Source organism: Gorilla gorilla, chromosome 9 (genome assembly GCF_029281585.2).
Source record: "Gorilla gorilla gorilla isolate KB3781 chromosome 9, NHGRI_mGorGor1-v2.1_pri, whole genome shotgun sequence".
NCBI classification, from domain to species: Eukaryota; Metazoa; Chordata; class Mammalia; order Primates; family Hominidae; genus Gorilla; species Gorilla gorilla.
Window position 1 is genome coordinate 66,089,871 of NC_073233.2, and position 15,048 is coordinate 66,104,918.

General features: G+C 35.3%; 1 protein-coding gene across 3 annotated transcripts in view; it reads right to left on the reverse strand.

The window, feature by feature from the left end:
* Positions 1-2,852: 2,852 nt before the first annotated feature.
* The window catches only part of LOC101150648 (olfactory receptor 5B2), a 108,992-nt gene continuing 96,796 nt past the window's right edge, over positions 2,853-15,048 (reverse strand). The window contains exons 5-6 of one of the 3 annotated variants that reach the window (XM_004051220.4): positions 8,254-8,308; positions 2,853-4,901 (exon numbers count right to left, since the gene is read on the reverse strand). In XM_004051220.4, the coding sequence (XP_004051268.2) occupies positions 3,947-4,873 (927 nt within the window). In that variant the 5' untranslated portion in view covers positions 4,874-4,901; positions 8,254-8,308 and the 3' untranslated portion in view covers positions 2,853-3,946. Of the gene's footprint in view, positions 4,902-6,039; positions 6,257-7,126; positions 7,162-8,253; positions 8,309-15,048 lie in introns of those variants that run through there. The other 2 variants (XM_063711230.1, XR_008669834.2) reach the window with 2 other exon arrangements.

Consider the following 15,048-nt stretch of genomic DNA (forward strand, 5'->3'; position numbering starts at 1 on the left):
CCAAAGTCTGGTCATAAACTGGCCCCAAAATTGGCCATAAATAAAATCTCTGCAGCAATGTAACATGACCATAATGGCCATAATGCCCAAGCTGGAAGGTTGTGGGTTCACGGGAATGAGGGCAAGGAACACCTGGCCCACCCAGGGTGGAAAACCACTTAAAGGCATTCTTGAGCCACAAGCAAAAGCATGAGTGATCTGTGTCTTAAGGGTGTGTTCCTGCTGCAATTAATTCGGCCCATCCCTTCGTTTCCCTTAAGGGATACTTTTAGTTAATTTAACAACTATAGAAACAGTGCTAATGACTGGTTTGCTGTTAATAAATACATGGGTAAATCTCTGTTCGGGGCTCTCAGCTCTGAAGACTGTGAGACCCCTGATTTCCCACTTCACACCTCTATGTTTGTGTGTATGTGTCCTTAATTCCTCTAGCGCCACTGGGTTAGGGTCTCCCCGACCAAGCTGGTCTCGGCAATATGGAACCATAAAATACCCTAAATAGCCAAAACAATCTTAAGCAAAAAAAGAAAAAGCTGGAGGCTTTACACTATCTGACCCCGAAATGTGCTGTAAAGCTATAGTAACCAAAACAGCATGGTATTGGTATAAAAACAGACACACAGACCAACAGAACAAAATAGAGAGCCCAAAAATAAATTCAAGAATTTACAGCCAATTGATTTTCAATAAAGGAGTCAAGAGCACTTAATGGGGTAAAAACAGCTTCTTCAATAATTGGTGCTGGGAAAACTAGATATCCACATGAAAAAGAATAAAACTAGACTCTATCTGTCACCATATACAAAAATTAACTCTAAATGAATTAAGGACTTAAATGTAATACCCAAAATTATAAAACTACTAGAAGAATACATAGGAAAATGTTTCATGACATTGGTCCACACAAGGATATTTTTAAAGAAGACCCCAAAAGCAACAACAACAAAAGCAAAAATAAATAAATGGGACCACATCAAACTAAAAAGCTTTGGCACAGCAAAGGAAACAATCAGCAGAGAAAAGAGACAACATATAGAATGAGAGAAAATATTTGAAAAGTATACATTCGACAAGTGTTTGATACCAGAGAAATGTAAATCAAAACCACAATGAGATATCACCTTGCCCCAGTTTTAAAATAGCTATTAACAAAAAGATAAAATATAATAAATGTGGCAAATATGTGGAGAAAGGGGAACTCTTATACACTGTTGGTGGGAATATAAGCTAGTAGAGTCATTATGGAAAACAGTATGGAGGTTCCTCAAAAAATTAAAAATAGAACTACTACGTGATCCAGCAATCCAACTAGTGGGCATATATCCAAAGGAAATAAAATCAGTGTGTTAAAAAATATCTGGACTCCAGCGTTTATTGCAGCACTATTTATAATAGCCAACATATGGAATCAACCTAAATGCCCATCAACAGATGAATGGATAAAGATACTGCAGTATATATACATAATAGAATACTATTCAGCCTTACAAAAGATGAAATCTTGTCATTTGCAATAACATGGATGAATCTGGAGCACATTATGTTAAGTGAAATGTTGGGCACAGAAAGACAAATACTGCGTCATCGCACTTATATATAGAATCTAAAAAACTGATCTCAGATAAGTTGAAAGTAGAATAGTGGTTAGCAGCGACTTGGGAGAATAGTGGAGAGGGAGAGATGGTGAGAGGTTTGTCAGCAGGTACAATCTTACAATTAGTAAGAATTAGTTCTCGTACTCTATTGTGCAGTAGGGTGAGTCTAGCTAACTAAAATGCATAATATATTTTCAAATATCTAGAAGAGGGGATTTTGAACGTTCTTACATCAAAGAAATGATAAATGTTTAAGGTGATTAATATGCTAATTTTCATCAATATACAACGTATACGTTTGTCAAAACACCACATTGTGCCCCCAAAATATGTAGAATTATTATATTTCAATAAAAGAAAGACTATCCTCCTGTATTTGACAAGTTGGATGATCCTGGAGGACAATATCCTAAGTGAAATAAGCAAGTCATAGAAGGACAAAATACTGCATGATTCTACTTACATAAGGTATTTAAAATAGTCAGACATACAGAAAAAGAGAGTGGAATGGTGGCTGTCAGGGACTGTGGTGGGAGTGGGGGAAATAGGGGGATAAGCTATGGTCAAACGGGTATAAAGTTTCAGTTATAAAAAATGAATACGGTTTAGAGATCTTCTTACAACATGGTACCTATAATTAACAATACTATATTGTACACTTAAAAATTGTTAAAAGAGGAGATCTTATTATAAGAGTTCTTATCACAATTAAAAGAAAAGAAGCCATGATGCTGAAATAGAGGCTAATGGACATGGGAGATCATAATTTAAGATGCATAGTTAAATTGGGCTCTCTGAGTATATAGTATTTAAAATGACATATAAGGAAAGAACATGGCAGGCAAAGAGGCCAAGATGGACAGCATTCTGCAGTGTGAATGTGAATGTGTTTCTTGTATTCAATAAATGAACAAAGATTAATTTGCTGGATCATAGAGAGCAAGGAGAAATTTGGAAGAAAATGAAAGAAGTGGCAGCAGAGAGGTTAAGCAACTTTTGTAGGCCACAGTTAGAAAATTTACTCTAAGTACAATCAGAATCTAGATTTGGGGAATAAAACCAAGATTTTAGTTTTATACATGTTATTTTTGAGATGTCAGTGAGAAGTTTAATAAAAACCTGAAAATATAAGCATCTCAGGATGGAGAATTGAAGAACATCTATATTCAGAGTATGAGTACAAGATAAAAGCAAGCAATGAAAACCAGCAGAACATCCAGCAAGGTTGGAGAAAGAAAATACCAGTTAAACCACAGGTGTTTATAGCAGCTTTATTCATAACTGCCAACACTAGGGAAGCAACCAAAATATCCTTCAGTAGGTACATGAATAAAGTGCGATACCACTTGACAATAGACAATATTCAGTGCTAAAATGAAATGAGCTATCAAGCCATGAAAAGTTATGGAGAAAACAGATGCATATTACTATGTGAAATAAGCCAATATGGAAAGGTTACATACCATATGATTTTAACTATATGACATTCTGGAGAAAGCAAAACTGTGGAGACAGAAAAAGATCAGTAGTTGTCAGGGGTTAGGGAAGAAGGAAGAATGAATAAGTAGAGCATAGAAGAGTTTTAGAGCAGTGAAACTACTCAATATGATACTATAATGATAAATAGATGTCATTATACACTTATTCAAATCCATAGAAGGGACAACAGCAAGAGTGAATCCTAATGTAAATTATGGTCTTGAGATGATAATGATGTGTCAATGTAGGTTCATCAATTGTAAAAAATGTAGCACTCTGTTGGAGGATATTGACAATAAGGGAGGGTATATGTATGTGGGGGCAGAAGGTATATGGGAAATCTCTGTACTTACCTCTCCATTTTGCTGTGAACATAAAACTGTTCTTAAAGTCTATTCAAAAATAAATTTATACTATAATACTAAATTAATTACTTACATCCTCTATATAAAAACTAGCCACACTCCATTTACTTCTGAGTAAATTTCTCCTTCTAATGCCTATGTGCCCACAAGAGGCATAAACATGTACTTTTTTGTGGGCTTGTTGGTGTCCCTGTTTAACAAGTATGTTTGCATTGGAATGTGGTAGAAAAAGTGCAAGGGGAACAAGTGAGTAAACCGAATGTCATCAGTAAGTTTTGACCAGCAAGTTCCAAAAATTCTAACATTTCCCTTTAGCCTTCCTCATTCAGGTATTACATTGCTGATAATATTTTATTTTTATTAAAAAATTGACTTCTAAAGAGGTAAGAATATCACCTCATGAACTTAAATGTATTGTGGGGTTTCAAATGTAACTCATTGCATGAGGAAAGTCTGAGATGAGTGAAACAACATTTTTGTGTATACAACAATGTTAAAATTCCAAACTTATAGAAATTTTTGCCTTCTCAACACTTTCTTGAATGCATTCTGGACTTCTCTGTTCCTCAGGCTGTAGACCACAGGGTTCAGCATGGGGATGATCATAGCATAGAACACAGATGCCATTTTGTCTGTGTCCATGGAGTGGCTGGAGCTGGGCTGCAAGTAGATGAAGATTACTGTCCCATAGAAGATGGAGACTGCAGTGAAGTGAGAGGCACAGGTGGACAATGCTTTTTGGTGTCCCTTAGCTGAATGCATCTTCAAGATGGTGATGAATATGAACAAGTAGGAGATAAAGATAACTAGAAGAGCAAAAAAGATATTAAAGCTTGACATAAAAACAAGAATCACCTCACTAGTGTGTTTATCAGAACAAGACAGAGCCATGACTGCTGGAACATCACAGAAAAAGTGATGTACCAGATTGGATTTACAGAAAGAGAGACTGAATATGCCCCCAATGTGGAATGAGGCATTTAGGAAGCCACAGACATATGAGCCTAGGGCCAGACGGGCACCTACACTGGCCGTCATGGTGGTGGTGTAGTGTAGGGGTTTGCACACTGCTGCATAGCGGTCATAGGCCATTGAGGCCAACAAGTAATTTTCCACCGTGGCCAAGGCTACAAAGAACATCTGAACAGCACATGCATTGTAGGAGATGACGTTGTCTCCTCTAAGGAACCCAGCCACGACCTTGGGAGTGACAGCTGAGGAGTATCCAAAGTCCACCAGAGACAGGTTACTGAGGAAAAAGTACATGGGGGTGTGGAGACAAGAGTCCATCAGGATCAGCAACATCATCCCCAGGTTCCCACACAGAGTGAGGAGGTAGATGAAGGTGAACAAGATAAAGAGGGGGATCTGTAGTTCTGGGACACTGGTTAGTCCTAGAAGAATGAACTTTGTCACTTCCGTACAATTCTCCATCAGTATTATCTGGGAATCTTAAGATGACCTGTAGCAATGAGAAATAAAGCAATAGAGTGATAAACAAAAAAAGAGATTTAGAAATGTATAAATACTACATGCATTATGTAATTATAGCAACAATTTGTACTTCAAAATTCTATAGATCTAAAGCATAGGCTTGATAACAATCTTTAAAGCATTATCTACAGAGTTGTAATCTGCTGAATCCAGCAGATCTTTATAAATAATATCCCAATGTTTCCATTTTATAAATTTATAAACTGCTATGTAGTATATTTAATGATGTGTCCAAGATGACTCATCTGGAACTAATTTTTCTGCCAATTCAGTTTTCCCTAATCTGGTAAAACTTATATATTTATGTTGCTCACATACTGGGAACCGCTCTAGGCAATTTGTATGTATATTGATTCCTCTCAACAATATAATGAGGTTGGTTCGTTATTACATTTATTTAATTTGTGAGGCTCACAAGATTAAGTCATTTATTCATATGTACACAAGTGTTAATAGTCAAGCCTATCTTCTGGCTCAGGAGAGTCGTTCTCAAGCTCAATGGTCTAAATTGAATCTAAATCAGATTGAATTTGAAGCAATTTACAATTACTTATTGTCTTTGTTGGTGCAAACTTAGGCAGGTTTCACAGTGAGGTAACTGAGAGGAAAATGCACATTAAGGGTCTCAGGACAGCTGGAGAAGTAGGGAAATGTACAACTAGCAAAGGCAATTCTGAGGGGAAGGCAGCATCAGATACAGAGTTTGGGATTGGGAAGAGGTGCTTATCAGCCCTACCATTTACTGCCTAGGCAGCATTGGTCCCAAACTAACTTCCCTGAACCTTATTTATTTTATCTGCAGAATGAAAATATTAATGAGATCAACCTCAAGGCATTATTTTGAAAATTCAATGAAATAATACATTTTTACAACAATAAACAAAATGTTAAATGTTTAGCACAGTGTGATGAGAGCTAGCTATAATATTATCATTAGAATGGAATGATGATCTCTGTTAGTTTCTTAAAGGAGCATGGCAGGGCTTTGTGTGTTGGTAAATTTTGAAGTCTTATAGCCCCTTCTTCAATTTGTCTTTCCTCACATACCAGGGCTACTGAGATTTTCTGTGCCTCCCAATAATTCTCATTCTGTCTTTTTTTTTCACCTGAATGATTGACTGTTCCAGAATTCCATGTGAACCATTCTTCTGTTTAATTTCTTCCTTGAAATTTACATTTTAGCTTGGTTTTGCAGCATCCCCTTTACTTAAACTCATGCTTTTCTTTCATTTATGTCATCTCTTAGTTGACCCTTATAGTTTAAAATGCATCGTTCATGGGTTTCCTTTAGTCTGCAGATCTGTTTTGGTGGCAGGTTGTAAGCTGTAAAATTATTATTTAGATCAGTTCTTGCATATGAATAGTGTTTTAAATTAGAAAGGGCATTCATCCTGTAACTACTATTCATCTGCTAACTACTACTGCCTACTGTCTTTCCACACTGCATAAGTTTAGCCCATGAAAGCGTTATGTTTGCCAAACTTAAATCACATAATCACTTTTAGAATATACTATGATCTACAACAGATGTTAAGAGCTTTTTATATAAACGTTTACATGTGTGTGTTTGTGTGTGATAAGTATTATTGTTATTACTATTTTACCATTATAAGAATTTGATATTTGAAAAGTTTTGTGATATTCTACAATTATACAACTAGTATGGAGAACAGTCAAGATTCACAATTGAAACCAAGTTCCAACCTAATCAAAATTTGTGCTTTTAGCTACTTCACAATGAGCATTAGATTGCTAGTCATAATAAGGATGAGATTATGGGGGAAAGGTTACAATTCTGTATGCATCTTGCTAACTTACTCAGATCCTTTTGTAGTTTGAAGAGCTGTCAATTCACACTTCTGTTATTTTTGTTTGTTTTACTTCAAGTAGAAGCCTAACCAATAGTGAGTAAGATGAAATTACCACCTACTTAATCAGAGCATCATCTATCTCATTTTTTTCATCTTCTTTAGGGAAGCAGTATGATATTTCACAAGTATCACTGAACACCCTACCAATGGAAGTTTTGACATCTCTATACTCCAACCTCAGCATATGTTTTAGAAAAAAAATATTTAAAGCATCTACTTCTGTTCTGAAATAATATAGTATCTATAGCTGTCCCACTGCTTTTGCACAAATTCCCTCTTTTACTAAATGTATATATGGAACATAGAAGTTTACCTTGTGCCTGGAAAAAAAGAGGTAGTCGATCCTGAATACTAGGTCTAAAATTGGAAATTCAGTCATGAAATAATGCATAAATAACATTAGAAAAAAAATATGTCTCAGGTAGTGGTCAAAAAAAGCTCCAAGTTCTCTATGGCAAGGAAAGACAGAATAAAAAAACACTAGCATCAATAAGCTACATTAAATATAACTGCTATTGTTAGGAATGACCTTTAACACATAAATCACTCACTATGTGCAGATTCTCTTTTATGTATTTTGCATACATTAGCTCATTTAGCATAAAAAAATAGAAAGTAAAGGTGCATTGTAGGTGAAAAATAGGATTCCATGTAAGTTTTGATTTTGCTGTGTGTGTATGTGCGTGTGTACACATGCATGCAGTCATACATTATGGGTACAATGTAAATCGTGTGGACTCCTTATTTTAAAAAATCTAAAGCCTTCAATCAAGAGCCTCTGAATAGCCTGTGCAAAGTTAGGCATGAGACTGTGCTTCAGTAACACAGAACCATGTATTTTATAATGTGCTCACTGATCATTTGCTGACTTATTTATTTATTCATCTATTCATTTAGATACATTCACTCATTGCCTCAACAAGTATTTAGAGTGCCCATCATTTTCTAAATGTTCTTCTAAGCACATGGATTTTTTGTGTGTATAAGGGTTTTGTTTTTTGTTTTTTTGCTTTTATTTTAAGTTCAGGGATACATGTACAGGCTTGTTACGTAGGTAAATTTGCATCATGGGGGTTTGTTATACAGATTATTTCATCACTCAGGTAGTAGCCTGGGACCCATTAGTTATTTTTTTTCTGATCCTCTCCCTCCTCCTATCCTCCACCCTTCGATAGGCACCAATGTCTGTTGCCCTCTAAGCATATGAATTTTAAATGATGAGAATAATACCGTCTTCTATTATTTGAATAAAATCACCATTTTCCAAATTAATGGAGATTGTTGTAACATCTGGACTGTGGCTAAATAGCGTGATAGCATGAAAATATTAAAAGCTGGGATACTAAACTCCGAATACTCAGTGGGAAAATGTTTGCCCTTGAACTTTTATATAACACATATTCTATTACTACAACCTAAACAGACCATAGAACAGAGCTAGAAACTTACCTTGCTCTTCAAGGAAGATGACACACTGTCAGTTGGTATCTTCAAATTGCAAGTCCTACTCAAAGAAGAAAGAAAAGCTCCTGTTTAAGAAGTTATGATTTAATGTCTAGTCACAAATATTGAAGTTCTCTACAGGGAGGGAGATTTAAGGAAAAAGTAATGACTAGGTGGAGATTAGAAAATATTCTCCAACTTGCCACACAGGGCTGCTGCTGTGAGGAAAAATAGAAGTTTCTGAATGCACTCTGTAAAGTCCTAAAGAGCTGTAAGAAGGGATCATCATATCTGCAATGAACATCATTTTTAGCTGGGGGTCTTATCCCTGGCCATTGTTGCAGACTCAGAGTAATATACCAGTGTGAAATAAGGCCACTTAGTACAATGGACAACCTTTTACACTGAGATCAATAAATGATCACCAAAAGGTGACACACAGGGTGGAACCTCTAACATGATGTTAAATAGAGTCATGTTGGGATGTTAGAGACCAATGACTGGGAACTAACAATAATTGAGGAATTTGAACATACGTAAAGTTCTCAGGGAACAAGTTACTCATGAGAATAACCAGAGTCTCTCACTCCAATCATCTAGAGAAGCAACAATTAAACTGCGTATGAAAGCCTAGTTCCATTTTCTTAGGAAGAACACCAGTGTATTTACTCAGGGTTATTTCTTCTTGGTAATGTGAACATCTTCAGAAAATATTCATCATTAACTTTCCTGGCAGAAATCAGACAGAATCATGAGTGGCATAATGGAAATTAGGCTAAATGTTATGTAAGTTTCATTGGCCGATGGCAGCATAACTTCACAAAGTTCATATTGAGATTATAGGTTGTATAAACACTTACGCACTTGAGTTCTCTCATTAATAAAACAGAGATGAGTATTTTTTTTCTAAGATAGTAGAATGGATGCTTTGCCAGAATCCTTGCTCACTTGGAAATAGCAAGTGGTGTGTAGAGATTCACACTGTGAACTTGCATCCAAGAAGAAACATGATTGTTCAATATAAAAGTGAAAGAAAACTTTGGATACTGCTGAAAACAAGACAGACAGCAGCCCAAATGGAAAACTGTGAATCAATCCCTCCATATGTGAGAGGGGGAGTGCTCCACAATACACATACCCACCAGGAAGCCAGGCAACCTAGGCTATCGGGAACTTTTTGAGTTTCCCAAAACCTGGATCAGACTTGGGGAACAGTCAAGGGACTGTGAGAAGGAAGAGCACTGGGAAGTACCCCACATGCACTCTCAGACTTAAGGACCAATGGAAGGAGGTCATTCCAGATGCTAACTCATAGTGGGTTGCACAGGAACCTGCCAGCTAGCATTGGTGGCAGTCACTGGTTTGTAGAGTCGTTAGCCAGAGATTTGTGATCTTACCTTGATTGGAGGAGGAATCCACATGGCCAGAATGGAGAGGCAAGAATAGCATGGGCTTCAGCTGTGGACAATGGAATTGGGAACCCACCTTGCAGGAGAAGACCAGGAGGGTTTGAGTCTGAGAGGAGTGGTTTTGACCAGGGTAGCAAGTTTTGCAGCCTGAGGCATTTTCACACTCTAAAGGCAAAGTGCATTTGAGTTGGCTAACTGTCCCAACGCACTGCTAGTGTCCAGCTGTGGGAAAGAGCCCTGCTGGGTTGAGTGAGAGCAAACTGGGTCTTACTACCCCTTGATAGGCCATGGAGCCTAGGATGCACTCTTTCCCTCATGGGGTCATTGGCGTAGCAGCAGTTGCTCTGCTTATTGCTGGAGCGTTTTTTCAGAGGTCTGAGGATTGCTCTCTGAACCTTGTAAGGGCCAGCACTTGTACATGCCATCGTGGGGTTCAAGTGCAGACTTGCACAACCCAACACTGCCCAGCTTTGCCCTCTTGCCTTGGATACAAAGCATGGAACCAGGACCACTGTGTGTTCCATAGCCCAAATCATTATCTGGGACACCCAAACCAGTACACTAAGGATATTTACAAACAAGAAAATCATACAGAGTCTACACCAGTTTAGACAGCCAGAAACAAAGCCAAATAACCCTACTTAGCATACATCATAGTCACATTCCCAAGAAAAATAAGTCACACCCCAATGAAAGTAAATTCAATAATAGAAGTGACTAATTCTCCAGATGCAAAGAAATCAGGATAACAATACTGGAAGTATGAAAAACAAAGTGCTATAACACCTCCAAAGGAGCACAGTAATTCTCTAGCAATGGATTTGAACCAATAAGAAATCTTCAAAATGTCAGATAAAGAATTCAAAATACTGATTTTAAAGAAGTTCTATAAGACATAAGAGAAATCTGAATACCAATGCAAAGACATCAGAAAATCAATTCCTGATATGAGCTAGAAATTTACCAAGAAGGTAGAGACCTTAAAGAACCAAACAACTTCTGGAAATGAAAATTTCACTGAAAGAATTATGAAGAACAGTTGAAAGCCTTAAGAATAGACTAGAACGAGCAGAGAAGAGAATCTCAAAATTCGAAGACAGGTCTTTTGAATTAATTCAATCAGACAAAAATAAAGAAAGGAGAATAAAGAAGAACAAATAAAGCCTTTGAGAAGTATGGGACTACATAAAGCAACCAAACATATGAAGTATAAGTATTTCCAAGGGAGAAGAAAAAGCAAAAAGTTCAGGAACCCTATTTAAGGAAATAATTGACAACAAGTTTCCTGAGTTTGGGAAGAGATTTACAGATCCAGATACAATAAGCCCAACAAACTACAGGAAGAGACATTGCAACAAGGACCTCAACATGACATATAGTCATCAGATTGTCTAAAGTCAACATAAAAGAAAAATCCTAAAATCAGCATGAGAAAAGTGTCTAATCATCTATAAAGAAAACACCATTAGACTAATAGTGGACTTTAAAAGCAGAAACATTACAAGCCAGAAAAAATAGAAATTCTATTTTTAAAGTACTTAAAGGAAAAAAAAAACCCTGTCAACCACCAATTTTATATCCTATTCAGAATAAGCTTCATAAATGGAGGAGAAATAAAGTTCTTCTCAGACAATCAAATGCTGAGGGAATTCATTACCACTAGACTGGCCCTATAAGAAATTCTCCAGGAGTTGTAAATGTGGATACAAAATGTCAATATTCACCATCATATAAACACAAAATTACAAAAAGAAAAAAAAGGAAATCCAATGACTACATGACAGAACTCCACTAAAGCACAAAGACAAAGGAAAAAAAGAAACAAAGAATCTACAAAACAGCTAGATTACAATCTACGTTATGTCAGAAACAAAAGCTCACATGACAATATTAACCTTAACAATAAATGAATTAAAATTTTCCACTTAAAAGATATACATTGATGACATGGATAAAAACATGAAGCAACTACATGCTACTTAAAAGAAACTCACCTTACTGGTTGGTAGACAGTTATAGACTGAAGGTAAACAGGTGGAAAAGATATTCCACACAGATGAAAACCAAAAGTGGGTAGTAGTAGTTACACTTATATCAGGTAAAACAGACTTACAATAAACCATGATAAAAAATACAAATAAGGCCATTATATAATGATAAAGAGATCAAATCAGCAAGAACATATAAAAATTCTGAATATATGTGCACCGAAAATGGAACAGCACCCAGAGTCATAAAAAAATTACTAGACATAAAGAAAGAAACATACAGAAATGCAATAAAAATGGGGGACTTACCCCACTGATAGCGCTAGACAGGTTATCAAAATATAAAATTAACAAAGAAACATTGGATTTAAATTTTTGACCAAATGGACATCACAAACATTTACAGATCAGTCTAACTAACAAAAGTAAAATGTAGTTTTTTCATGGGCACATGGTACATTCTCCAAGATATGTCACAAAACAAGTCTCAATATAGTATTCAACTTTTTAAAAGTTGAAATTATACTAAGTGTCTTCTCAGAGCATAGCCAAATACAACTAGAAATCAATACCAAGAGGAACTCTGGAAACTATACAAATACACGGAAAGTAAACAATATATTCCTAAACAATATTTAGGTTGTTTACTAAATTAAGTCATAAATTAAAAATTTTTGGAATAAATAAAAATGGAAACACAAAACATACCAAAACATATTGAAAACAGCAAAAGCAGTGATAAGAGAGAAGTTTATAGTATTAAATGCCTACATCAAAAAATAGAAAGATCACAAATTAGCAACATAACATTGTACCTCATGGAATTAGTAAAACAAGAACAAACAAAATCCAAAGCTACCAGAATAAAACAAATAACAGAGATCAGGGTAGAACTAAATGAAATCGGGACAAAAACAAATAAAATAGACAAACCACTAGCTAAACTACCTAAGAAAAATAGGAGAAGAGATCTAAATAAACATAATCCGAAATAAAAAAGAATACATTACAGCTAATACCATAGCCGATACCACAGATCATCAGAGGCTGCTATGAACAACTTTGCACTGACAAACCAGAAACCTAGAGAACATGAATAAATTCCTGGAAACAAATAACCTCCTAAGATTGAATGGGAGAGAAAAATCTTGAACAGAGCAATAATGAGTGATTAAATCAGTAATAAAAAACTTCCCAACAACACCAACAAAAAAGCTCAGGACCAGATAAATTCACAACCGAATTCTACCAAAGGTAAAAAGAAATAATAGCAATCTTTTGAAACTCTTCTGAGAAATCAGAGAGGAGAGAATCTTCTCTAACTCATTCTACAAAGCTAGTATGAGTCTGATACCAAAGCTGGCAAGGATATAAAAGTGGAAGACTACAGACCAATCCCTGATAAACATAGATGCAAAAATCCTCAAAAGTATACAAGATTTGCTAGCATTTTGTTAAGGATTTTGTATGTAAGGATTTTGCACATGTATTGAGATATATGTATAACAGCATATCAAGAAGATAATACACCACAATCGAGTAGGTTTTATTCAGGGATGCAAGGATGGTTCAACATACACAAATCAATAGATGTGATTAATTACATAAGCAGAATTTAAAAACAAAAACCATATGATCCTATAAATAAATGCAGAAAAGGCATTTGATAAAATTCAGCATCCTTTTATGATAAAAACTTTCAAAAAATCAGACATAGAAGGAACATACCTCAAAATAATAAAAGCTATACATGAAAAACACATAGCCAACAGCATACTGAATGGAGAAAACTTGAACTCATTCTCCCTAAGAATTGGAACAAGACAAAGATGACCATTTTTGTCACTCCAATTCAACATAACCGTGGAAGTCATAGCCAGAGCAATCATGCAAGAATAAATATTAAGTGCATTCAAACTAGAAAAGAGAAAGTCAAATTATCTCTGTGTGCTGATGATATGATTTATATGTAAAAAATCTCACAGACTTCTCCAAATAATTCTTAGATCCAATAAATGAATTAAGTAAAGTTTAGGGTTATATAATCGACATAAAAAATTCAGTAGCATTTCTATATAATCGACATACAAAATTCAGTAGCATTTCAAAATGAGTAGCATTTGTATAGAAATGCTATTGAATTTTGTACGTTGATTATACAACCTTAAACTTTACTTAATTCATTTGTAAGCTTGATTCTCAGCTTGAATTGAGCTGAGAATCAAATCAAGACATCAATCAATTTACAATATGTGCAAAAAAATACCTAGAAATATATTTAAACAAAGAGGTAAAACACCTCTACAATGTAAACTACAAAACATTGATGAAAGAAATTATAGATGACACAAACAAATGGAAAAACGTTCCATGCTCCTGAATTGGAAGAATCAATATGATAAAAATGACCATACTGTCCAAAGGAATCTACAGATTCAATGCATTTTCTACCAAAATACTAATGTAATTTTTCACAGAATTAGAAAAATACAGTCATAAGATTCATATGGAATCAAAAAAGGAGCTCAAATAGCCAAAATAATGCTAAGCTAAAAGAACAAAGCTGGTGTCATCACATCATCTGACTTGAAGTTATACTGCAAGCCTGTAGAAACCAAAACGGCATGGTACTGGTTTCTAAGTAGACACATAGATGAATGGAACAGAATATAGGAACAAAAAATAAAGCTACATACCTACAACCAACAGATCTTTGACAATGTTGACAAAACATGCATTTGAGAAAGGATACACTTTTCAATAAATGGTGCTGGAAAAATAGAATTTTCCTTTGCAGATGAAACTGACTCCTCTCTCTCACCATATACAAAAATCAACTCAAGTTGGAGTAAAGACTTAACTGTAAGACCTGAAATTGTAGAAATACTAGAATAAAACCTAGGTAAAACTCTTCTAGACATTGGGCTAGGCAAAGGATTCATGAAAACCTCAAAAGCACAGGCAGCTAAAATAAAAATAGACAAATATGACTTGATTAAACTGAAAGGCTTCTGCACAGCTGAATAGAGTGAAGAGAAAACCTGCACAATGAGAGAAAATATTTTCAAACTATGCATCCAAGAAGGGACTAATTTTAATCTAGAAACTCTAAAGGATTCAAATAAGTAAACAATAACAAGAACAGTAAGAAAAAACATTAAAAAGTGGACAAAGGACATAAAGAGATATTTTTCAAAAGAAGACATAGAAATTGCCCACAAGCACATGAAAAATATTCAACATCACTAATCATCATAGAGATGCAAATTAAAATCACAATGAGATATCATTTTATACCAGGCAGAATTGCTATTGTTTAAAAAGTCAAAAAATAACAGATTTGGGTGAGGCTGTAGAAAAAAAACAGTTATACACTGTTGGTGGAAATGTAAATTAGTACAAGC